The 26,413-nt window shown below is 37.1% G+C and overlaps 1 protein-coding gene and 1 long non-coding RNA gene across 2 annotated transcripts in view; one reads left to right on the plus strand and one right to left on the minus strand.

The window, feature by feature from the left end:
• DNAH6 (dynein axonemal heavy chain 6) overlaps positions 1 to 26,413 on the plus strand; it is a 213,928-nt gene that overhangs the window by 15,883 nt on the left and 171,632 nt on the right. Inside the window, exons 5-10 of the mRNA XM_029938527.1 lie at positions 15,586 to 15,853; positions 19,383 to 19,517; positions 19,607 to 19,727; positions 21,105 to 21,222; positions 22,844 to 23,012; positions 25,461 to 25,577. Coding sequence (XP_029794387.1) covers positions 15,586 to 15,853; positions 19,383 to 19,517; positions 19,607 to 19,727; positions 21,105 to 21,222; positions 22,844 to 23,012; positions 25,461 to 25,577 — 928 coding nt within the window. The remainder of the gene's footprint in view (positions 1 to 15,585; positions 15,854 to 19,382; positions 19,518 to 19,606; positions 19,728 to 21,104; positions 21,223 to 22,843; positions 23,013 to 25,460; positions 25,578 to 26,413) is intronic.
• LOC115290019 lies at positions 64 to 13,480 on the minus strand. Its single transcript, XR_003907919.1, has 2 exons — positions 13,404 to 13,480; positions 64 to 376 (listed from the first exon to the last, which is right to left on the minus strand). It is a non-coding gene; the product is annotated as an uncharacterized LOC115290019 (long non-coding RNA).

Below are 26,413 nucleotides of genomic sequence, written 5' to 3' on the forward strand. Positions count from 1 at the left end.
GCTTGATAACTTAAGGTATTTATATAGATGAATAACACACATACACTCAACATATACTCTCTGTTATTTCTAAACACACATTTGTTATTGAAATAATTAGAAGAGTTGTACAAATGTGGGTCTGTGAAGTGCTTTAAAGTTCAGCACAACAGGTAGCAAAACAAAGTTGATACTGGCTTTCCTTCAGTGTTTGGTTGAGTTGACAACAGTCATTGAGACAATCTTTTCTGGAAGGTGATAGTAGTTTAGCTTTACCACCAAATTCTTGGAGATACCTTCATATTCTCTGCTGTGTAGGAAGATAAAAAGAGCTAGTAATTTTCTTAACTCAGCCGTGTAGTCTTGACTGAGTCAGGTAACATTGAAGACAGCTCTCCTATGAATGAAAGGGAGAGAAGAATTTTAATCAAATTTTTATTTTTATCTTATTTTATTTATTTTTGAGAGACAAGAGACAGCACAAGCAGGGGAGGGTCAGAGAGAGAGAGAGAGACACACAGAATCCAAAGCAGGCTCCAGGCTCTGAACTAGCTGTCAGTACAGAGCCGGATGCGGGGCTCGAACCCACGAACTGTGAGATCTTGACCTGGGCCGAAGCCGGAAGCTGGACGCTTAACCGACTGAGCCATCCAGGCGCCCCAATCAAATTTTTAAATGATAGATTTATTATAAATCCTGAAAGAGCTTAATTAGAATGAGAAATAATTTATAGAAAGAACAGAGATGCCTATAAAAATCCAGTCATTCATCAAAATGTATTGAGCATCCAACTCTGTAGCATGAACTGTTCTAGGTACTAGTGAGATGTTAGTGAACCACCCAGATCAAAATTGCTGTCCTCATGGATCTTGTGTTTTGGCAGAGGGAGACAATAATAAGCACAATATCTGAGTAAATTGCAGAGTATGCTGGACGGTGATAAGTTTTAGAGAAAAAAATAGAGCGAAAGAGATTGGGAGTTCTGGGGAAGAAGGCGTTAATTAACTGGGATGATCAGGGTGGGCCTTATTGACAAATTGCCCTTGGAATAAGGACTGAAAGGAGAAGGAGTGAATGAGGTGCTGGCGGAGAGAAGAAAGAGGAACATTCCAAACAGCAGGAGAGTGACTACAAATGCCCCAAGGCAGGTGCCTACCTGGCTTGTTCAAGAAGCAAGGACTATAGGAGAGTGAATGAGAGCTAGAGAACAGATTCTGAAGGGCCTCGACAGCCATCCTACAAACAGCTTTAACTTTGACAAAAGTGGAGAACCATGGATAGACTTCAGGCAGAGTGTCATGATCTGAGTTACATTTTGAAAAGGACTGCTCTGGTTGCTGTGTAGAGAATAGACTTTTGAGAAGCAAGAGTTGAAACAGAAAGACCAATTAGAAGGCTGTAATGATTCAGGTGAGAGATGAACCAGGTGGAAGTGGTGAGAAGTGGGTCAAATTCTGGAAATAATTTGAAGGTCAAGCCAACAGGATGTTTTTAGGGACCGTATGCAAGGTGGGCAACCAGAGAGGAGTCTTGGATGACTAGACTGATCCAGTTAACTGGGCAAGAGGAAGGTAAGAGTTGCTTGTATCTGAGTCACAGAAGACAGAATGGGATAGATGTATTAGGGGGAGGAAAAAGAGTTTGGGTTTGGACCTACTGATTTGGGGATGCCAAAGATAGGAAAGAAGTGAGGTGGTAGATGAAAAGAGAATTGGGGTCAAATGAGGGTTTTTTTTTTAAGATGGGAGAATTAACATAGAATAGAATTTAAAGCCCTTTGATGTAAAAAAAAAATCTTTAATAGTATTGTCATTCCCACCACTGCCTTACTACTTAAAAAAATTTTTTTAATGTTTGTTTATTTTTGACAGAGAAAGACAGAGCATGAGTGGGGGAGGGGCGAAAAGAGAGGGAGACACAGAATCCAAAGCAGGCTCTAGGCTCTGAGTTGTCAGCACAGAGCCCAACACAGGGCTTGAACCCATGAGTTGTGAGATCATGACCTGAGCCAAAGTTAGACATTTAACTGGGTAGCCATGAGATATGGGGGAAGATTGTCAGCTAGAGAGTTGGATTATATATACACTTGTGTGAGAGCACACAAAAATGAATTATATTTTATATGTCATAAAAATGATTTAGTATTTACTATGTTCTAGGCAAAGTGTTTGTGTCTGTTAAATCATTTAATCCTCACAAAATACTATACGATAGACACAATTATTATCTCTATTTGACAAATGAGTCACAAAATGGTTAAGTAACTGCCCCAGGTCTTACAATAAGCATAATACTCTTATAGTCCATCCATATTGTTGCAAATGGTAAGGTTTTGTTCTTTTTTATGGCTGAGTAGTATTCCACTGTGTGTGTACATACATACACCATATTTTCTTTATCTTCTTTAATGGACACTTGAGGTTGGTTTAATATCTTGGCTATTGTAAATAATGCTGCAGTGAACATAGGGACACATCCATCTTTTTGAATTAGTGTTTGTTTTCTTTGTATAGATACAGAGTAGTGGATTTGCTGGATCATATGGTAAAATCTATTTTTAATTTTTTGGGGGAAACTCCATATTGTTTTCTATGTCTCCACCAACAGTCTATGAGGATTCTCTTTTCTCCACATCCTCACCAACATTTGTTATTTCTTGTCCATTCCGACAGGTGTGAAGTGATATCTCATTGTGGTTTGGTTTGCATTCACCTGATGATTAGTGATGTTGAGTATATTTTTATATGCCTGTTGTCCATCTATATTTTCTTTGGAAAAATATCTATACAGATCCTCTGCCCGTTTTTATTTGGATTGTTTGTTTATTAATTGAGTTGTATGAATTTCTTATATTTTTTGGATATTAATCCCTTATCACATACATGATGTGCAAATATCTTCTCCTTTTCAGTAGGTTGCCTTTTCATTTTGAAGATTTCCTTTCTGTATTGAAGCTTTTTAATTTGATGTAATTCTGCTTGTTTATTTTAGCTTTTGTTCCCTGTGCCTTTGTGTCAAATCCAAAAAAATTATCACTAGGACCAATCTCAAGGAGTTTATCACCGATGTTTTCTTCTAGTTTTGTGGTTTCAGGTCTCATGTTCAAGTCTTTAATCCATTTTGATTTAGCCTTCATGTATGGTGTTAGATGATAGTCCAATTTCATTCTTTTCCGTGTAGCTGTCCAGTCTTCCAGCACCATTTACTGAACACACTGTACTTTCCCCATTCTATATTTTTGGATCTTTTGTCATAAAATAGTTGACCGTATATGCAGGGGTTTATCACTGGGTTCCTTATTCTGTTCCATTAATCTGTATGTCTGTTTTTATGCCACTACCTTACTGGTTTGATTAGTTTAGCTTTCTAATATTGATTGAGATCAGGGAGCATGATGTCTCCAGCTTTGTTCTGTCTCAGACTGCTCAAGCTATTTGGGTTCACTTCAGGTTTGTCCTATTTCTATGAAAAATGCTTTTGGAATTTTAATAGGGATTGTACTGAATCTGTACAATGCTTTGAGTGGCATGGACATTTTTTAAATATTAATTTTCCCAATCCATGAGCATGGACTACCTTTCCATTTATTTGTGTCTTTGATAGTTTATTCTTAAAACTAGAAAATTACTAGAGCTCTAAGATAAACACAGTGGTCAAAAGGGAAAAGATTAGATCACACTGTATGTTAACTAACTTGAATTCAAAATATAAATTTAAATTAAAAAAAGGAAAAAGATGAGAAATTAGGCAACATAATTAAAACCATCCCACACTTGGATTTGCGAATCACAGTAATATCCCTGTCCTTTGCCTAAATATCTTATTTATATGGAAATGTTATCAAATGAATCAGTAGTTCCAAGCTAGCGCTATCAATGCCTTACCAAAAGATATCCACCATACCCAGAAAATTTTTTAAGGCATTTTGCAGAACAAAATATGAAACCAAATTCTGTTTTTATATTAATATCTCTTCAATAAGGTTAAGAAGCTAGGAATGCAAGAACACACAATATCTAATGTCAGAATAACTCACTGTTGCAGAATTGCAATTTTCCCAGCCTATGTGGAAACTTTTTCATTCTATTTGTTACCAGAAAAGCAAAGGAAATATATCAACAATGCCACTAATATATCAACATATTGGATAACAGAGATTAATGCACTCCAGGACATGATTAAAATTTTATTGCAGAGAAGAAATTTTATTGAATATTGATGCATCTATAGATATTAGTAACTTCTAGATAATCACTATTTAGAATCACTGAAGGGAAATGTTGGAAGAACTTTGTTATGGGGGGGGGACCCTACTGGCAATGAAATATTTAAGGCAGATAAAATATTATGGAAATATTTCTTAAAGACATACATTATATCTAGGGTTTATTCTGACAATCCTGCATTCAAGTAATATTTTATTTGCAAAGGAACTCCCATATGTAAACGTTTCCCTGCTGCTATGAATTCCAAATTAAATATTATCAAAACTGTGACTGTAATAAAGTTCAAGACATAACAAAAAATATGTGAGCAGAATGCCATTCTTTGCTTTTTTATATAAATTAATTAATTTAATTTTAAATTTACATCTAAGCTAGTTAGCATGTTGCAACAATGATTTCAGGAGTAGATTCCTTAGTGCCCCTTGCCCATTTAGCCCATCCTCCCTCCCATAAACCCCTCCAGCAACCCTCTGTTTGTTCTCTATAGTTAAGAGTCTCTCATGTTTTGTCCCCCTCCTGTTCTTATATTATTTTTGCTTTCCTTCCCTTATGTTCATCTGTTTTGTATCTTAAATTCCTCATATGGTTGAATTCTTATGATATTTGTCTTTTTCTGACTTATTTTGCTTAGCATAATACCCTCTAGTTCATTCACGTAGTTGCCAGTGGCAAGATTTCATTCTTTTTGATTGCCAAGTAATACTCCATTGTATATATATACACCACATCTTCTTTATCCTTTCATCTGTTGATGGACATTTGGGCTCTTTTCATACTTTGGCTGTTGTCAATAGCTCCGCTATAAAAATTGGGTGCATGTGCCCTCTTTGAAACAGTATACCTGTATCCCTTGGATAAATACCTAGTGCAATTGCTGGGTCATAGGGTAGTTCTATCTTTAATTTTTTGAGGAACCTCCATACTGTTTTCCATAGTGGCTGCACCAATTTGCCTTCCCACCAACAGTGCAAAAGAGATCCTATTTCTCCACATCGTTGCAACATCTGTTGTTGCCTGAGTTGCTAATGTTAACCATTCTGACAGGTGTGAGGTGGTATCTCATTGTGGTTTTTATTTGTATTTCCTTGATGATGAGTGAGTTGAGCATTTTTTCATGTGTCTGTTATCTATCTGGTTGTCTTCTTTGGAGAAGTGTCTACTGTTCATGTCTTTTGCCCATTTCTTCACTGGATTATTTGTTTTTTGGGTGTTGAGTTTGATTAGTTCTTTATAAATTTTGGATACTAACCCTTTATCTTATAGGTTATTTGAAAATATCTTCTCCCATTCTGTCAGTTGCCTTTTAGTTTTGCTGATTGTTTCCTTTGCTCTGCAGAAGCTTTTTATTTTGATGAGGTCTCAATAGCTCATTTCTTCTTTTGTTTTCCTTCTCTCTCCAGACGTGTTAAGAAGTAGCTGTGGCTGCGGTCAAAGAGGTTTTTGCCTGCCTTCTCCTTGAGGATTTTGATGGCTTCTGTCTTGCATTTAGGTCCTTCATCCATTTTGAGTTTATTTTTGTGTATGGTGTAAGAAAGTGGTCCAGGTTCATTTTTCTGCATGTTGCTGTCCAGTTTTCCCAGCACCATTTGCTGAAGAGACTGTCTATATTCCATTGGATATTCTTTCCTGCTTTGCCAAAGATTAGTTGGCTGCACATTTGTGGCTCCATTTATGGGTTCTCTATTCTGTTCCATTGATTTGAGTATTTTTGTGTCAGTATGATACTGTCTTGATGATAACTGCTTTTTAATATGTCTTGAAGTCGGGTATTGTGATGCCCCCAGCTTTGGTTTTCTTTTTCAAGATTGCTGTGGCTATTTGGGGTATTTTCTGGTTCCGTACAAATTTTAGGATTGTTTGTTCTAGCTATGGTGAAGAATGCTGGTGTTATTTTAATAGGGATTGCATCAAATATGTAGATTGCTTTCGGTAGTATTGACACTTTAACAGTTTGTTCTTCTAATCCAAGAGCATGGAATATTTTTCCTCTTTTTTGGTGTGTTTTCTTCAATATCTTTCATAAGCTTTCTAAAGTTTTCAGTGTATAGATTTGTCACGTCTTTGATTAGGCTTATTCCTAGGTATTTTATAGTTTTTGATGCAATTGTAAATAGAATCGGTGCCTTGATTTCTCTTTCTGTTGCTTCATTATTGGTGTATATGAATGCAACTGATTTCTGTGCATTGATTTTATATCCTGCAACTTTGCTGAATTCATGGATCAGTTCTAGGAGTTTTTTGGTGGAATCTTTTGGGTTTTCCATATAGAGTATTATGTCATCTGTGAAGAGTGAAAGTTTGACTTTCTTATGGCCAGTTTGGATGCCTTTTACTCCTTTGCGTTGTCTGATTGCTGAGGCTAAGACTTCCAATACTATGTTGAATAACAGTGGCAAGAGTAGACATCCCTGTCATGTTCCTAATCTTAAGGGGAAAGCTCTCAGTTTAGAATACCGCTCTTGAATTTTGCTTTGGGAAAATGATATTAGAAATGGGTCTCTGGCAATGTTTAGTGATTGTAATGGATTTAAACCTAAAGAAAAATTCAGTCAGAGTAACATCTATCTGTGTTTCAGAGAAAGTTTCACCATTGTTTCTGAAACACTTGAAATGTTTGGATTTTAAATCAATTTACATTTCACAAGAAATTTCAACACTGCATTTATCAAAGGGAAAAAAGGGAAAGCTATTAGAAGTGAAGAATGGTGGTACCTTTGGTTCACAATTTCAAGAGAACAAATTATCCAAATTCTGATTAATAGAAAAGGGAGTTTCCATCTATAAGAGACAAAGCAATATATCATCTGCTATTTGTTGTCTCCTATTTCTATAAACAAAGTTTCTCGGTTGTGGTGACTGTCGAGAATTTGAACAGACCATTCATCATGTCTTGATTAGAAATGCAGGTGGCTACTTTAAGACAGTTATGGTCACTGCTATGGTTGCTTATGAGCAAGGCTTTATTTGGAAGTTTTATCAAGTTCTATATTGAATGTTTCCCCGAATACCTTGTGTGTTATTTTTTTTATTATAATAGAAATAAATTATAATTAATGCCTTCACCAGGATGCCTTACAAAATGTCACAATTGTATGGGTTTGTTAGAACACATAGTTTGGGAAGTATTGCTCTAGAGGACTGTAGAACAATTTTCTCTACATTAGAATCTGATCTTGGTTGACTCTGAAGCTCTGATTCCCTGTATCTTGAAAAGAGTAGAATGTCAGTTACTTTTGGCAACATTGCTTATGATAAAAATGACCCTTGGTTTGTGAATGATATCTGCCCGGGGGAGACTAAAAATAAATCCTAAATACCTGATGAGGAGCCATAGCTTTGGACTTACCATGGTGCTGCAACTCTTTTTCTGCACCTGTCTCTAGCAGGAACCCTGAAATCTATGCTTATAGAGTTATTGCAAGACATGCTGGCTATGTGGTAATAAGGCTTTTAAGCCAGGGTGGTTTCCATACCCACCCAATGTGGATCTCATCTCCTTACCTCTGAGTTGTCATCTAGGGAGAGGATAGCTCCTGGGTGGCTGGTAGGTTCCTGCAAGTAGTCCCATGGAAGAGGAAAGTCTAGTGCTCCCCTGATGGTGAGAAGTGGTTCCTGTCCTATGCCCTTCTAAGTAGAGGGGGTCCAAATATGGTCTATGAAAGTTTTATTAACCTGAACATGTAGTTGAAGCTAAGAAGAGTGCCTGATGGAGCAATATTTAAGTCTTTCTCTTTCATGCTCATATAAAAGGAGCCACTGTTGTTGTTTGACAATTCTCTCCTTAATAGATGTGTACTTCCCCCCATATTTATAAAACCTCTATCTCACTATTATTTATATATGTCCATATTTTGCTATTGTTTTTGGTCATGGAAATATATATTTGATCACACTGAAAAGGAACTGTGGGTACTTCTGTGTGGTCATAGTGGTAGTAGACTTTTACAACGCAATGGGTGAACATCGTTAAGCAATACTACGAACACCACTCTTAGCATATGCCAAACACTGGTCCCAATTCTTCATATACATGAATTAATTTAATCTTCATGGCAACTCTCTAAGGTAGCCAGTATTAATATATTCATTTTACAAATGATGAAACTGAGGCAAAGTTGGTCAAGTTTGACCAGCTAGCTTAGTGAACTGTGGGAATGGAATTCAAACCCAAGTAGCTGGGCTTTAGAACCCGGTCTCTCGTATACTGTGCCTAATATATTTGATCTCATAATAATAACCTTCCCTGACACTTGTGTCACACGTGCTGTGCTAGGCTGTACTGAGTGCTTTCTGTGCATTAATATTATTTCATCCTCAAAAGAACCTGTTTGGAAGGGCATTCTTTATAATCAAAAAGTGAGGAAATTGAGGTACAGATATATGAAGGCTTTTGCTATTTGATGTTGTTTTGTGATTTGCAGATCGAAATTCAGAATATCTGATGTTCCCATCTTTCAGTTCTCTGATTTCATCCTCTGTGTGATGCCGATTTTAAAACCATTAGAATTTGGTGGCTAAGTCAGAATGTACGGCAAAGTCCTTCCCAAATCCCAAGCATTTTTTAGGGTCTATAAAGCCAAGAAAGAGAACACAAAATTTCTTCTACCTAAGTGTCTCCTAATGTATATTTCTAGGACCATTATATATAAGTGGCATTAATAGGTAGAATAGTAAAAAAATTATTCTATGATCATATGCAATTAAGAAACATTAAATTAAATCACTGGTTCTCAGCCTGGGAGATTTTGCTTCCCAGGAGACATTCGGGGATGTCTGCAGTAATTTTTGGTTGTCGTAAATGGAGAGGATGGTGCTACTGGTGTCAAGTGGGAAGAGGCAAGGGAGGCTGCCAACAGCTGGCAGTGCACAGGACCGCCTCACACAGCAGTTACCTGACCCAACATGTCCGTAGTGCTGAGATTGAGAAACCTCAAGTTAAATGATGCTAATTAGGCATTTCTGTTCTGTATAGCCAATCAACTATTTCTTGAGGGATATATGCTAGGATTGGGACTCTGTGAAACAGAGTTATATGATTTGGGTTGTTAGAACCATACAATCATCTACACCAGGCTTATGTTCTACAACATATTACTTTCCAAGTGATCAAGTTCTCAGGTGATTCCTAAGCCTATTATGTTAAAAGAATTTGTTTTACAGGCACCTACCTGAGTGGCTCAGTTGGTTGAGCATCTGACTTTGGCTCAGGTCATGATCTCATGGTTCATAAGTTCAAGACCCATATCGGGCTCACTGCTTTCAGTGCAGAGCCCAGTTTGGATCCTCTGCCCGCCGCCTTCCCCTCCCCTGTTTGCGCTCTCTCAAAATAAACATTTTTAAGTGTCTTTAAAATGTATTTATTTTGAGAGAGAGAGAGTGAGAGAGAGAGAGAGAGCAAGTGGGCACACCCAAGCAGGGAAGGGGCAGAGAAAGTGGAAAAGGGAATCTCAAGTAGGCTCCTCACTGTCAGTGGAAGCCCATCCTGGAGCTCCATCTCAGGAAACCTGAGGTCATGATCTGAGCCAAAATCAAGAGTTGGAGACTTAACCCACTGAGCCCCCCAGGTGCCTGGTTAAAAGTATTTTTAAAGGAAGCTTTTTAAATTTCAAACTAAATCTATTCTGTCCTTTCAGTGAGATTACCTGTGTAGTGGCCTAGAACAGAAAACACAGATAGATGTTTGGTACTTTCTCAAACTTCAACATTGTGGTTTCTGTGTGAAGTCATAATCACAAAAAACTTTATAGTGAAGTCATATGTCCTATAAAATAACATCATTTTGAAGCCATATTATCAGAAACCTTGCCAGGTTGCCTAACACAATGACCATTTTCTTAGGCTAGTCCATGAAGAAATTTAATTTTTTTTAATTTTTATTTATTTTTGAGAGATAAATAGTAACAGAGAACAAGGAGGGGAAGGACAGAGAGAAAGGGAGACACAGAATCTAAAGCAGGCTCCAGGCCTAAGTTGAGCTGAAGTCAGACACTTAACTGACTGAGCCATCCAGGTACCCCTAGTCCATGAAGAGATTTAGGTCTAATGAGTCCAATTTCACAAGCACATGGAAACATTAAAGGCACCTCATATTTACACTTGGAATAATAAAAAATGCTCAGCTTCATATTGTCTCCCTACTCTTTCTTCAAACACACACACACACACATACACACACACACACACACACACCCTGGCACTCTTCTGGGGCTATGACAATTTAATAGGTAATGATTTCATTTCACACAAAAATTTGAAGAACCTAGGGGCACCTCGGTGGCTCAGTTGGTTAAGCATCTGACTTCGACTCAGGTCATGATCTCACGGTCTGTGGGTTTGAGCCCCATGTCAGGCTCTGTGCTGACAGCTAGCTCATGAGCCTGGAGCCTGTCTTCAGATTCTGTGTCTCCCTCTCTCTCTGACTCTCCCCTGCTCATGCTGTCTTTCTCTTTCTCTCTCAAAAATAAATAAAACATTAAAAAAATTTTTTTGAAGAACCTAGAAGAGTGGTGCTCAGCCTTGTCTACTAGTGAGAATCACCCAGGCCCTATTCCAAGAAATTATTTAATTGATTTTTGATGAGCCTGAACAACAGTATATCTTTAAAACTCACCAGATAATTCCAGTATTTAACTCAGTGTTGCACACTGTGAACTTCAAGCAGCAGTTCTCAAGCAAGTGCTAGAGGACTTGTTAAAACAGATAGTTAAACCTCTGGAGTTTCTGATTCAGTGGGTTGGGAATATAGCCTGGGGAAATTGCAGTCCCCATGGGATGCTGGGAAAGTACAGTTCCCATGAGATGTAGCCGCTGTTCCAGGCACCTTGCACTGAGAACCACTGGCCCTAGAGTACTGTCTTATTGCAGAAATTTGGATGTTTCTTCCTAGTTATGCTTTTGTTTAATTTTCTAGGTAAAAAGGAGTTCCTTATCAGCTTTTTTACCCTTCCTGGTTAGTCAAACCAGAAGCAAATAAGCAATTTCTTTTCTCCTGTGTAGGTTATATCTAAACGCATACAGATTCATGATCTTGACCGTCATCAAATAAATTGAGGTTTATAATCACAGAACATGGGAAGTGGCTAATTTCTTCCCAGGCAGTTGCTTGCTTACCTTCACCCAATAAATATGCTCAAATCATATTAATTAAAATTGTATGATTATGAAAATCAGATCATTTAGATTTGCATAGGGCCATATGAGCTTGTCTAATACACTCCACTACCTTAAAGCAAGTAAATACTTGTTTGCTTGTTGAAATCAGAAACTTGAAGGAGACAGGAAGAGAGAACAGGGTGAACAAAGACATTTGTGTGCATTCAAACATGACCTAAGATGGATATGATGAATCAGCCTGACTAAAAAGGGCAATTTGTGGGACAGAGAAGGAACTAATATGAAATAAGAGGAGAGTGCCCAACACCTGGCAATGTAATTTGGATTTGATGATATAAGCAGTAGGAGTTCTATTTAAAGTTCTTGAGCAGAAGACAAACCATGTTTCTGCACTATTAGTCTTGGTAGACTGATTTAAAGATTATCAGAAGCATTTTCAATCTGTGTAACAACACTTAGAGCTACTGTTTTAAATAACAAATCACATTGAGATCCTATTGTTTTGGAAAATGAAGGAATTCTAGGAAAGAAATTACCATTTTCTAGAACCCTAGTAGGTGAAGTTTGACTTATAACTGAAATGAATAATAATAGGACAATTTATGATCTACCACAGGGCTGTGTAAATCTCTTATGCCATATGATTCTCTCAAATAAGACATGGCCTTTTGAGGTGAATAGAAGCCTTGGAGTCTAATATCAGATTGACAGATAGAGGTCCTACAGTAAAATAGTTTAACAGAGGACTCCTTAATTCTACATTGAACAGCAAGAAAACACTCCAGATATTTTTTCCAGTAAAATATAGTAAAATGTAATTTTACTCAAGGTATTCATCTCATCCTAATTCGTTAACTATCCAGGTGTCTGTTTTGTTGATTGAATCATAAAGCCATTTTATCTATTGGCAGCATGGGAATTTTATAGCATAGCACTTGAACAAATGAAATTCTCTTTTTAACCCTGAAGTAAATTTTTGTATTATTTTCTTATAGAAAGGCTTTGATGAAAGAGATATCCAAAGCAACTATCCAAGAAGCAGCAGAAGTTAAGGCTGAACCCTGGATGTCAAGAAGGCTGACTAGGCAGTTATAAGAGCATAGGTGTGGTGAGGCAGGTCAGCTCCTGAACCGGATGAGCTGTCTGAGGCAGTGTGTGGAGTGAAGCGCTAAGACTGAAGGGGTAAATTTGGGTAGGAAACCCCTCATTAATGAACTGGAAAGTCTTTTTGTTTGTTCAGAGGCATTTTACTTAGACTGAAATTAGATGTTTGGAAGCAGTGTACAAGGAAAGAGAAATCAAACCAATTTATCATGAATTCCCTCTTTACAACTAAAACAAAAAAAGGCTTTCTGCTTTAAGAGAAAAGTAAAAAACAGACAAATGTATTTTTCTTCTCCATAATAAAGTAAACAGCTATAAGAAATCTACTTGTAATTCAATCTAATTGGATATGGCTTGCACATATTCATTAAAAAGACAACAGACCATTAGACCACAAGAGCCTAATTCCACAAGCCTCATCTGATACTCATGTGTTTTCACATGCAGGTAATACTGAGTTATGAGCTGGAAAGTCTAAGAATAGGATTACAGAATCCTATGGATAACCCCTCTTAGTTTTGCAAAGCTTTCCTTGACCTTGTTGCCCTGTCTACCAACAGAATTGGGCTTAAAGGAAGTCCCTGCTCATCTTTGATTTGTTAGAATTATGAGAAACAAGACTGGTTCTTGGAAACTCTAAGAAGGAATGGATGGGAGGGATATGGCCCACCAATATACACCATCATAAAGGAAGTTAAAGAGAAAGAAGGTAACGTAGTGTTTTAAGTTATATGAGCAGCAGAGTTGAGAAAGAGCTTTCTTCAAGCTAAAGGAAAGCTTTCTACAAGTTAAAAAAAAAAAAAAAGGTTTTCATGTTTTTAGATGCAGAAGTAAAGTAGCCAAAAGCCAGGAGTGTTAGAAGAAAATGAGATGAAACCTCTCCATCTCTGGAGGCAAATTTGAAATCCAACTCGGGAGCTATAGTGGGGGTACACAGGTATAAGGATTGTCATTTGAGTGAAGGTTCGAGAAAGCACTCACCTTATGATCACCTTCTTTTTGTTGATTGCTTTCAAAAAAATTCAGTGGTTCACAAACTTTAAACTAGAATCTTGAGTCTTATACGTAAAGATTCTGATTCTGTATTGGACCCAGAATTCTAGATCCTTAATAAACAGCCCAGATGATTTTGATGCTGGTGATTGAGTCTTTGAAAAAGGCTAGTGTGCTTTCATTTGTTCTATGCAGAGTAGAAATGTATAGAGGAAAAAAAGGTTTAGGGGCTTGAGAATGAAGATCTAAATAGATAGTATACTATAAACAAAAAAGATTTCTAAGTGGCACTAAGCACCAGTAAGTTAGACTTCAATATCATGGACCACACCTGCCACCTTCTAGAAGGGACTTTAGGAGCAGATAGACCAATGAGAACAAGTTTTTCAGATATACATGAAGGCCATAATGAGCTGCTTGATCTTGTCTTTAGGTTGGCTTGATGACTGATATTAAACATCTGAAGTTAATTACAGTTTCAGAGACAAGTTAAAATTTCACATTTTAAGAATGTCCTAATTATATCTTCAGCTTTTGGCAAATAAAAAGGGAAAAAAATGTTTTTCTTACACCTCACCAGCAACATGTAATACCTGGCATTTTCCCAGACAGTTCTGGTGTGAAGTGTAATTAGAACATAGACAAACAGATAGTGGAATTAGGTAAAAGCTGAACAGGTTGACGTTTTTCTGTTACAGCACTGAAGTAGGAGCATAACCTTCAGATTTCCTCTCCACCCTACCCTCATCTCCCAGACTGTCCTTGTGTGCTCCCGTGATCCAGTCTTGGCTTGTTTTTCTTTTTTTAATTTGTTTTTTATTTTTTCATTCTAGTCCTGTATGTCCTAATTTTAAAAAGATTTTTCTAACTCAGTTTAATAGAACATAAGTAGAAATTATTTATTTGAAAGGTTTTTAGTTTTTTGATTAACAGACCCACCATATAGGAGAGTTTTGTTCCAATTTCTTGAGGCATTATCATATATATATATACATATATATGTGTGTGTGTGTATACATATATATATATATATATATAAATTTGTATACAGACAACAATTTAATGGATTTCACAGAAGACCTGAAGGCTATGCTAAAGGGCCACATAAACTCCAGGTTCAGAATGCAGAGCTAAGGATCAGGGGAGAACGTAGACAGGAGAAACAGTTGCTTTTTCTGGAGTGTTCTTCTCTAGTCTTTGTTAGTACATATAATTTTTGCATAGTTTTAACATAAAAACAATTTGGGGCTTTATTTTGCAGCTATCCCTTATCTGAATATTTTAGACTACTGTAGAATATTTATAAAATTTATCTTCCTAAATTTTAAAATATATTTTAATAATTTGCTGTATCACAATATATTTCTCAGTTGTTGTATTATTGAATATTTAAGTTGCATCCAGTATTTCATGTTATGGCTAAAATTACCAAAAAAAAAAAAAATCTTTGTGCCTACAGGCAAGTTCTTGTTTTAAGAAATTTTGGAGAATCAGCTCTTTCTAGTCTCATTATTTTTTTTCCTTCTGTATTTCTGTCCTCACTCCTGTCTTTATCTCTCTTGCTTTTTCTTCCTTATTTGATCTGTTTCCTTTTAAGCATATGGGGCAAGAATGCCCTTGGTGACCGTTGAAAAAGGAATATCTTGAAATAAATAGTGTCTTAGTAATAATTATTTTGTTCTGTGATAAATTGGGCATATTTTTTCAGCTTAATCTGGGTCTTGATTTGATTCTTATTTAATTCTTTTCTTGATTAGATCTTTCTCACATTTCTTTCAACTATTGAGTATTGTTAACTCTCTTACACTACTATTGAATAGTTTCTAAATAATAAAAACTTATTTTCAGGTAGCTTTCATATAGAGCTCTTATGTTCCAAAAATCTATACTTGAGGTATTTTTGTAAAAATCATGTAACTGAAATTACCAAGCTTACTGCCAAGGTTGTGAAATCTTTAAGACCTAAAATAAGTACAACTATTTTTTCAAAAGGAGATCCCCTTTTTAAAAGTAATTTATTTAGTATAAAAATAGTTTGTTAGCATTTTTTAAAAATTAAATAAGATTTTTTTAAGAAATGGTTTAACTCTTTAGGACAAAAAAAGCAATGCAATTGTGTAACTTTGTATTGAATACTTTATTTACTTGCCTCAATTTTATTTCTTCATAGAGTTGTAAGTTATGAGAACATCAATAAAAATGACTACTATACTATTAGCAAAAAAGCAGTAACACACATTTATAATGCGGACATTGAGTATATTGAAATTGATCGATGGGAACAGGAGTATCTATATCACAGAGAACTTACTAAGATTTCCATATTTGCACTTTTCCGGAAATGGAAGGCTTTTAATGTGTGGAGGAAGAATGTCCGTTCCAAGAAAATCAATGGATGTCGGCAATCTCTACAAAAAAATTTGTTCATTGTTAATTCTGTACGTATTTTTAATTATATTATATTTTATTTATTTTTTTAGTGTTTTTATTTCTTTTTAAGAGAGAGAGACAGAGCATGAGTGGGAGAGGGGCAGAGAAAGAGGGAGACACAGAATCCGAAGACAGGCTCCAGGCTCTGAGCTGTTAGCACAGAGCTCAACGTGGGGCTGGAAACCATGAACCGGGAGATCATGACCTGAGCCAAAGTCAACTGACTGAGCCACCCAGGCGCCCCTTAATTATATTTTAAAAGAATTACAGAAAAACAAAGTGTGAATCTATTACAGGTGTTGGTATTGACTGCCCTTGAAATAGCATATTTCAGCCTTTTAAGAGAATTTTCATTCTGTTTTGTCATTTAAGAGTCTGGCAGTCTAGCAGTGTTTTTACATTTTAACTAATGTTGCAGAATGCAAAGTATAAGAAAAGAGTTGCATAGGTCCCCTTCAATTACAAGCAGCCTCAGAGGTTTGGATTCATGGCCCCCTTTGTTGCTGATTAGGAAAATGGTATATCCTCTTGAGCAGAGTAGGCTGGCAACCCTTATTACCTCCTCTTACCTTTGAGTCACTCTGGATTTCATGATCCAAAGCAATTTGGGGACTTGTTTTCATGGACCAGTGCTTCCCAAGGTATCATGTACTTTCCTCTACCATGGATTCAGACAGTAGGGAAAATTTTATTTAAAAAAAATTTTTTTTTAGTGTTTATATGTTTTTGAGACAGACAGAGACAGTGAGAACAAGGGAGGGGCAGAGAGAGGGAGACACAATCTGAAACAGGCTCCAGGCTCTGACTGTCAGCCCAGAACCCAGTGCAGGGCTCAAACCCACAGACCATGAGATCATGACCTGATCTGAAGTCGGCTGCTTAACCGACTGAGCCACCCAGGCACCCCGAGAAAAATTTAATCTTTACTTTGCAGGATGGGGTAATCATGGGAAAAGAACAGTTAAAGGGTATGTGGCCATATTTAAAATCTCTACCCATTCACTGAATTTCAACTTGCATTAGAAGTTTTCTACTTGTGGGGTGCCTGGATGGCTCAGTCAGTTAAGCATCCCACTTTGGCTCAGGTCAAGATCTCAGAGTTCATGGGTTTGAGCCCCATGTAAGGCTCTGTGCTGACAGCAAGGAGCCTGGAGACTGCTTCAGATCTGTCTCCCTCCATGCCCCTCCCGCCTCTCTAATAAATAAACATTAAAAACATTTATTTTTATTTAAAAAAATTTTTATGTCTTTATTTTTATTTTGAGAGACAGAGACAGAGAGTGAGCAGGGAGAGGAGCGGAGAGAGAGGGAGACACAGAATCTGAAGCAGGCTCCAGGCTCTGAGCTGTCAGCACAGAGCCTGACGCAGGTCTCGAACCCACAGACTATGAGATCATGACCTGAGCCGAAATCGGATGCTTAACTGACTGAGCCACCCAGGCACCCCTAAAAAAGTTTTTTTAAAAAAAAGAAGTTTTCTGCTTGGCCCCTGGGAATGAACTGGCATCACCATTACTGTCAAGGTCTGTCAGCTGTCTATTTCTGTGACACTGAGTCACCACCCTCTCAAACCAGAAGCCTCAAGTTTGCTTTTTACGGCTCATTTCCTTCACTTTCATATGTTGATCTGCAAGATCATTATCATGATGTCGGTTACACAATAAAGGAACATTAAAAGAATAGGGCCAAGGTAAGATATAAGGGCAAAACAAATGTGTGAGATATACTGTTTCAGGTCATCCATCTCATCAGCGTTCTGGGCTGTAGAAAATATTCTGGTCCTTATTGGTATCAAGCTCGGCTCCTAGACCTCTAATTTCATTGAGGATCCATCAATCATTTGAACCTATTTTATTATCTTTTTACCACCTTTTATCTTTTGCCATGTCCTGGGCACTATACGTTTCATAAGTTTGTTACTAGGTATATAAAATAGTTCTTCCTGTATTTGTCTCTAAGATCACCTCTAATTATCCTTATGTGCTGACGGTTGTCCTCTCTGCCTACCATTCATACCAATAGTGCTTTGAGCTTGATAATATCTTCTCTTAAATGTAGCCCTAGCAGACTGGAACGTTCTCATCCATTTAAGCTTAGATTGACCTACATAACAGACCCATTGTGTTGGTTTAAATGTCTATTAGATGCTATAATTACGCACATGATTATCACTACTCTTATATTTACAATTAGATAATTAGAAGGAATGATTTGCCTAAACTAGGTTGAAGGGGCCAATGTGGAGATATCCTTGAAATATTTCTTTTCATGATATTTTTTTGGTGACTGTATTGGCACCTACGTGCCTACGTTTCCTTTTAACAATTTTATTGAAATATAGTTAATGTACTGTGCAATGCACCCATTTAAGGTATACCATTCGGTAGTTTTATTACATTCACAGAATTGATTAGCCACCACCACAGTCAATTTAAGAACATTTTCATCACTCCAGCAAGAAACCCTGTTTGGGCGCCTGGGTGGCTCAGTCGGTTAAGCCTCCAGCTCTTAGTTTCGGGTGAGGTCATGATCTCACAGTTTGTGAGTTGGAGCCCTGCATCAGGCTCTGCACCAAAAGTGTGGAGGCTGCTTGGGATTCTCTCTCTCTCTCTCTCTCTCTCTCTCTCTCTCTCTCTCTCTCCCTCTCCCTCTCCCTCTCCCTCTCCCTCTCCCTCTCCCTCTCTCTGCTCTTTTTCTGCTTGTGTGCTATCTTTCTCTCAAAATAAATGAATAAAATTTTAAAAACCCCTATTACTCATTAGTAATCATCCTATACTTCTTCCCATTTCTCCCCAACCCCTTCCCCAGCTCTAGGCAACCACTAAACTACTTTTAGTCTCTATTGCATTGCCTATTCTGCATATAAATGGAACCATATAACATGTGGTTCTTTGTGGCTGGCTTTTTTCATTTAGCTTCATGTTTTCAGCATTCATCTATGTTATAACATAGCATTTCTTTTTATTGGCAAATAATAAGCTATTGTATAGATATATTTTTTTATTTAACATCCATCTGCTTCCACTCATTGTCCCAGCCCACAAATAAATAGGTTCTTAATGGTGACTGAGTTTTCTTTTTCAGCAACTTGTTACCCCTGAAAATTTAAAGTTACAAATTTTAACTTAAAAAAAATTTTAAATCAAAGGGCCCCTCCATTACCATGGTGATTGAACATTGTAAAGTCCTTAAGATAACACAATGAATCTTTAGTAGCCATTCATCATACATAGTGAAATTTAAGATATTTCCTAGTCCTCTATTACTTGCCCTCAATTTCATAGCTAAGAGACACATATTCAAGATAAAAAGATAGGAATTCAAACAAATTAAGTCTGATAATTCAAAGAATACTCTTAGAAAAAATTCAGAAGTGTTCCTGCTTAAGGTATGCACTTTGGGGTTATAGCTAAAGTTAACATATAGACCTATGTGTTTTCCCTAATAATAACCATTCTTTCCAAATATGTTTATTCTTTTAAAAGACAGTTTTTTTAAAAAAAAACTAAACAATGATAAATTTTTATTTTCATTCAGCATTTGCGACCAGCACTTCTTAAAATAAATAAATTATGCTATCAGTTGAGTTTCATGGGACTTTGTTATATTGAAAAATGTCATACCTACACCCTGCAAGAATTTAAGGCCACACAAATCAATCAATTAAAAGAGGTAAGGAATTTTTGTCTATGGTTTCGAGATTTTTTTTTCTATTGTTGCTACTTTGCTATTGCTAACTATACATATTCATCAATGTCTAGGTGACAAAACACCTAGAAGAGTTTCGAAATGAGGCAAAAGCTGTGGTCAGGAAAGCGTGTCGAATTGCTCTGCGTACCGCAGGGTTTATTCCTGATGACTGCCAACAGAAACCTGTTGAGGGTAAGAAGGGGAGAAGACTTTGATGGAACAGAAGTCGTGGCTTTCTAAAAAATTAACTCTTTTTTATTCTAGTTTTCTTAAGTTCAAATAATGATCCTATTTTTCAGGATACTGGTTACAGAACCTTTCTTTACTAAGCATTTTTTAGTGGAATGAGGGCCTCTTTGCTTCAAGGTATGTCCAGCCTAACAGACAATAAGTTCGTCAAAATTAAACAACTGGATGGATCTCAGGGTGGCCCCAACCGACATGAGCTATGAAGAATAAGTAAAATTCAGATGGAAAAGGAGGATAAAGTTGTCTCTGGGAAAGAGGCAGGATGGTACACAGATCCAACCCTATTAGGGGGAATGTTTATGAACTGTCTACAGTCTTTCACTGAGTCGAAATCTTTTGATGTGGAATTCTTTTGGATAACTGGGCTGTTTTGTAGAGTTTGAAATATCTACATTAACTAAGCATTCTGTTGGTTTTGAATTTTACTTATCTTTTTACAATTTTCATTCCAGTATGGTTAACATACAGTGCTGTATCAGTTTCAGGTGTACAATATGGTGATTCAACGATTCTGTCTATTACTCAATGTTCATCATGATAAGTGTGCTCTTAATCTCCTTCACCTCTTTCCCCCATCCCTCCACTCACCTCCCCTCTGGTAACCATCTGTTATCTGTAGTTAAGAATCTAGTTTTTGGTCTGTTTTTCCCCTTTCATTTGTTTTAGTTCTTAAATTCCACAAATGAGTGAAATCATTTCATATTTGTCTTTCTCTGACTGATTTATTTCACTTAGCATCATCATGAGGGAAATGCAAATCCAAACCACAATGAGATTATCACCTCATACCTGTCAGAATGGCTAAAATAAGAAAAACTCAGGAAACAAGAAGTGTTGGTGAGGATATGGAGAAAGAGGAAACTTTGTGCACTGTTTGGTTCAAATGCAAACTGATGCAGCCACGGTGGCAAGCAGTATGGAGATTCCTCAAAAAATTAAAAACAGAATTGCCCTACAATCCAGTAATTGCACTACTGGGTATTTACCCAAAGAATGTGAAAACACTAATTCAAATGAATATATGCACCCCTATGTTTATGGCTGCATTATTTATAACAGCCAAATTATGGAAGCAGCCCAAGTGTCCCTCGATAGATGAATAATGAAGATGTGGTGTGTATATAAGTATGTATATATGTATATACACATACATACAATGGATATATGTATAAATGTATGTATGTGTGTGTATGTGTGTACATACACACAATGGAATGTTATTCAGCTATATAAAAAATTTTACTTATCTTTTAATCCATATTGAGAGCAATGGGATTTTTACACAAGAATTCCTGTTGTTGTGTCTTCTGTTGTTCTTAGATTATTGTAAAATGCCAGATGGTAAAGGTCTCATTGAGTTGCCTGCTTATGCACACTCTGAGAAAATGACATACACAGAGCAGGCCAGCAAAAGGCATCACTGCATGAGGCTAACATGGTAAATTATTACTCTTTTTTTTTTCTTTAAAAAAAATTAGAGCATCCATCCCTTCTCAAGTTTCATTAAAAATTAAAGCCTTCATCACAGGATTCACTGATAGTGATGAGGGACGTGGGGGATATGGTAACCTGAATGCATGCCCAGAGCCTCACTCATCCAACAGTCACTCAGCAAAGCAACCATGGGGAATGGCGGGCTGGTGGAGGGGAGAGGACATGCCCAAGGCCAAGTGCTTCTCTTTGATCTCTAAAGCTTTGTTTTCCTCTAATCCAGCTTGAAGCATGAAGTAGGCTGTGGTGAGAAGTCAGGTACACAGAGATTTGTGGGCATCCTCCAGTGGACCCAGAGGGCACACTACATCTCTTTGGTCACTAAAGAACTACAGGGAGTTCTCTGCATTGCCACACAAAACTCCACCCTCTCCCTTTGGCGGATTTGCACCTTGGAAGACCAAGGTGAAAAGTCTTCCTTCCAGGGCCTTGGCTAGATCTTGACATCGTTCCAGAGTTTGGAATTCACAACATTCTAAAACCTCATCCTTACAAATAATGTGCAAACAAAATCACCAAACATGATCTGAAAAGTTTTGCGTGGCATTATAAAACACTGTGATTGTTATTCAGTGCCCACTAACTTAGTCCAGGTTTGACAGCTATCTATTTAATAAATCTTAACTTATACTCGTTTATATATGAAATAATATGATAGCCATGTCTGTGTCACAGTAGAAATAAATGAAACAGTCCCTGAGGCATCATCATAGTTCAGGTAACAGAGGCCACTTGGAGCTTCACTTGAGCAGAATGAACATTTTTTTTCTTTTGTAGTTTACTGTCAAGTTGGTTTCCATATAACACCCAGTGCTCATCCCCACAAGTGCCCTCCTCCATGCCCATCATCCCCCTTCCCCTCTCCCCCACCCCCATCAACCCTGTTTGTTCTCAGTACTCAAGAGTCTCTCATGGTTTCCCTCCCTCTCCCCGACTACTTTTTCCCCCTTCCCCTCCCCATGGTCCTCTGTTAAGTTTCTCCTGTTCCACTTACGAGTGCAAACATATGCTGTCTGTCCTTCTCTGCCTGACGTATTTCGCTTAGCATAACACTCTCGAGTTCATCCACATTGCTACAAATGGCCAGATTTTGTTCTTTCTCATCGCCACGAACATTTTTTTTAAATACCTAGGTAAGAACATCTCTGGGTTAGCAGTTGTTGTCAAATAACATTTATTTGATAGTGAAAATTTCACACTTTTACCATTGGAATGTCACAGATACATATTTTCTGATTTCTTCTTTAAAGCATCTTTCAAAAAATCTTACGGCCCTTTTGGCTAGCTGAGGTAGTTGTGTTTTTGATGCTAACTATATTGCTCATTAAATATCCTTTTGAATAGTTAGAACACTCTGCTAAGTTGATGCTATATATTTGAATATATTTATGTTTTAAAATGAATGTCCAAGAATAACTCTTCTAGACAATATATTGGTATTATTATAATATAAAGGGAAATTCAAAGAGAAATTGTTATATTTTAAAATGTGAATATTTGGTTTACTGACACTTTCAAAAATAGTAGTGAATATAGAAAACTGAATCTGTATTTTTTTTCTTTTCAAGCTTTATCCGTCTAAATGACTATCTAATTGAGAACACATTGCACGTCCTAACAGTAAATTCTGTTAACTCTCTTTTGAATTATCTCACTGACAAGCTAAAACGAACCCCTCCAGCAGATGTCATTCAGAAATGGATTACTGAAGAGAAACCTGAAGCCACTGATAAAAAGGTATATTCAGACAAAATTAAGAAAATTCAGGGGTGCCTGGGTGGCTCAGTCGGTTAAGCCTCCGACTTCAGCTCAGGTCAGATCTCACGTTCCTGGGTTTGAGCCCCACGTCAGGCTCTGTGCTGACAGCTAGCTCAGAGCCTGGAGCCTGCTTCCAGTTCTGTATCTCCTTCTCTCTCTGCCCCTCCCCCTCTCATGCTCTATCGGTCTCTGTATCAAAAATAAATAAAACATTAAAAATTAAAAAAAGAAAATTCATAGGTCAGCATTTATTGAGGAGTGCTTACTATGCACTATCAGTTATGCTATTTTCTTTGTACTAGAAGTAGCAGAAATGCTTAGAAGATTTCACTGGATAATTCAAGCTTACCATATATAATTGAAATGGCAAAATGAAAATCACCATATCAACAACTATCTAATAAGAGAGAAAGCATCCATTGTGCTAGATGTAGTCTGTCTCATAGAAATTTCCCAAAGGCTATTCATGTGTACATTGGACAGATATTTCTTAAGTACCTACCATGTACCAATCCCTAAGCTGGGTGTTGGGTATATAGTGATGAAAAGCATAGACAGGATTCTTGCCCCTATTGAAGCCTACAGTTTGGGAGTCATTGTAGGGATGAACTGGCAGAGAGAAGCAGGGAAGGTGGTGTAAATGAAAGAAATAAGCAATGGCTTAGAGGTGAGAAGAAGCAAATCCTGGAAGCAGATCTGTGTGCTTTGAGTAGATAGCCTCTTGGGAGGATATTGATCTTAGAGATGCAGATTAATTGGAGATGTTTGAGATGAAGTGCTACAAGTTTTCTGGTGGCTGAGAGAGAAATTATATCATCTCATATCCATGTTTCCCAATAAGCTTTCCCCTAGCTCCATCCTGGATAATAGCTTCATGCCAGATACCTAAAAATATAGCAAAACACGCATACCTAGTTTCACCAAGCTGTCTACCCTTGTCAACTACCCCCCCTGCCCCCGCCACACACATACACCCCAGGAAACCCAGTTATGAAGTTTCAAAGCTGGATGCTCTTTGCCATAGTTTCCCTTTTCTCCAAACATTGAATTTTAGTTGCATCCTCTTTTTTAACACTTTCTCTCCTCCCCTAATCTCAATTCCTTCTTTTTCTAAATACCTTTACATTTTGAAAGCAACATTTATTTTTCTAATTATAAAAGTAATTATACTAAGTGGAAAAAATGGGAGGAACACAGAAGTATATGAAGAAAAGGATCCTCTGGTTTCCAAAGATAACTATTTCCAGTGGGAAAAAAGGGGCCATACTTGCTGCCTTATCACATGCTTTTTCCACCTAGCAATGTATTGTAAAAAATTTCCCAAGTCAGTCTGTACTTTTCCATATAATAATCTCACATAAAAATGTACCTACTTTATATCTTCAAAATAATTTTCTGTTGCTGATCACTTTCTCATTATTCCAGATAATACTGCAAAGAACATCCTTCTCCATACATTTTTCACACATCTGATTTTCTTCCCCTTAGAAGAAATTCCTAGATGTGGAATTGTTGGGTCACAAATATGCTCACTTGTTAAGGCTTTTGATACTGATGGATTAACTTGCCAGAAGGTCTTGTGTCAGTTTACCACCTTCCTAGCAATGTTTGAGAATGAGCCACAGGCACGCTAGATATTATCATCTATATTTTCATTTTGGTCAATCTGATGGATGTAAAGTAGTCTATCACTGCTTTTAATGGTTATAGTCCTTTAATTGTCACCCTGGTGCAGGGACACAGGCGTAGGTCTGGCACTTAATAACCAGTGTGTCCTGGATGAAATAGCTTACCTCCTTCAGATCCTATTTTCCTCATGGGGGTAATAATGATACGTGCTTCATTTGGTTGGTGTGGGTATGTGAATAGTTAGCACTGTCTGGCACAGAGTGAATGCTCAATAAATGTTGAGTAAATTATCAGGAGTATGAGAACAAGGAGGAGAGTGATTGGTCACTTGTATATTCCTTTTAAGTAATATCAGATCATACGCTTCACCCATTTTTCTATTTAAGTATATTTCTATTTTAATATATATCAATTTATGTATCAATGGTTATATTATTAGTATACATTTGTATTGAGCATATCAAGAATATTTGTATTTAAATAGTAGCAACTTTCTCTATTCTATATTCACTACTGACATATTTTTCCAGCTTGTTGTTTGCCTTTCTGTTTTGTTGATAATTTTTTTTGTTTTTGATAATGTTTTTATAGGGAGAAGAGTTTTACACTGTTCAATGTTTGCCTTAATTTTTAAATTTTTATGGTAATATTTACTAAAAGACATGCCAACATTATGAAATCAATTAATTGTATAAGCTTCAGTTTACATGCCTCTTATAATACAGAGGGGTTTTTTTAATTTAAATTTTCCACCTTGGTTCTTGCATCTTTATAACTCTGCATATGTGCTCGTTTCAGGGGACCTCTGTGGCGGAAAAGCAGGAAGAAGATGAGTCTCTCATCCCCATGTTTCTCACAGAACTGATTTTGACAGTCCAGTCATTACTCTTCGAGCCTTCTTTGGAAGACTTCCTGGTGTGTGTTTCTTCAGCTAGCTTCCATGCTTACATACCATTTTGGAAAATGAAGCAACTTTTTCACTGTCATGATTGGCAGGATTGTTATTGCCACTCCTCCAAAATGATTAGAAGAAAAGGAAAAAGTATTGTTCTATACACAGTGTCATATCTACATAAAAATGATCTGGAAGTTTAGCACATTTTCTTTAAGTTGAGACAGATTGCAGGCTTGGTAGGATATGGCATCAGGAGAACATACTCTATATTTAAATTTTTAAATTGAGTATTATAAAGACAATTTTTAAAAAATTTTTAGGTGTGCTGCATTGATGGAAAGTTTATTTTAGTTATCTATTGCTGTGTAACAAATTGCCACAAATGTGGCAGCCTAAAACAACAGCCTTGTGTTATCTCTGCTTTCTGTGGGTCAGAAGTCTGGGCCCATCCTCTGCTTCAAAGTCTCTTCAGGCTGCCATGCAGGTATTGGCTGTGATGAGGTCTCCTTAGAGGCGTGGCTAGAAAAGGATATACTTTTAAATTCACTCAAGTTGTTGGAACAGCTCACCTCTATGCAGGTAGAGGGCTGAAGTTCCTGTTTTCTTGAAGGATTTCAGCAGGGATTACTCTTGGATCCTAGAAACTACCTGCAATTCCTTACTATGTGGCAAACTTTATAAGCAGTTTACAATGTGGATGTTTGCTTCTTCAACACCAGTTGGAAAATCTCCTTTGGGAAGGGCCCTCTTTTAAGGGTTTTCATCTGATTCAGTCAGGTATGCCCAGGATTTACCTTTTCGATTAACTCAGAGCCAGCTGATTTGGAACCTTAATTATATCTGCAAAGTTCCTTTA

This window comes from Suricata suricatta, chromosome 4 (assembly GCF_006229205.1).
Source record: "Suricata suricatta isolate VVHF042 chromosome 4, meerkat_22Aug2017_6uvM2_HiC, whole genome shotgun sequence".
NCBI classification, from domain to species: Eukaryota; Metazoa; Chordata; class Mammalia; order Carnivora; family Herpestidae; genus Suricata; species Suricata suricatta.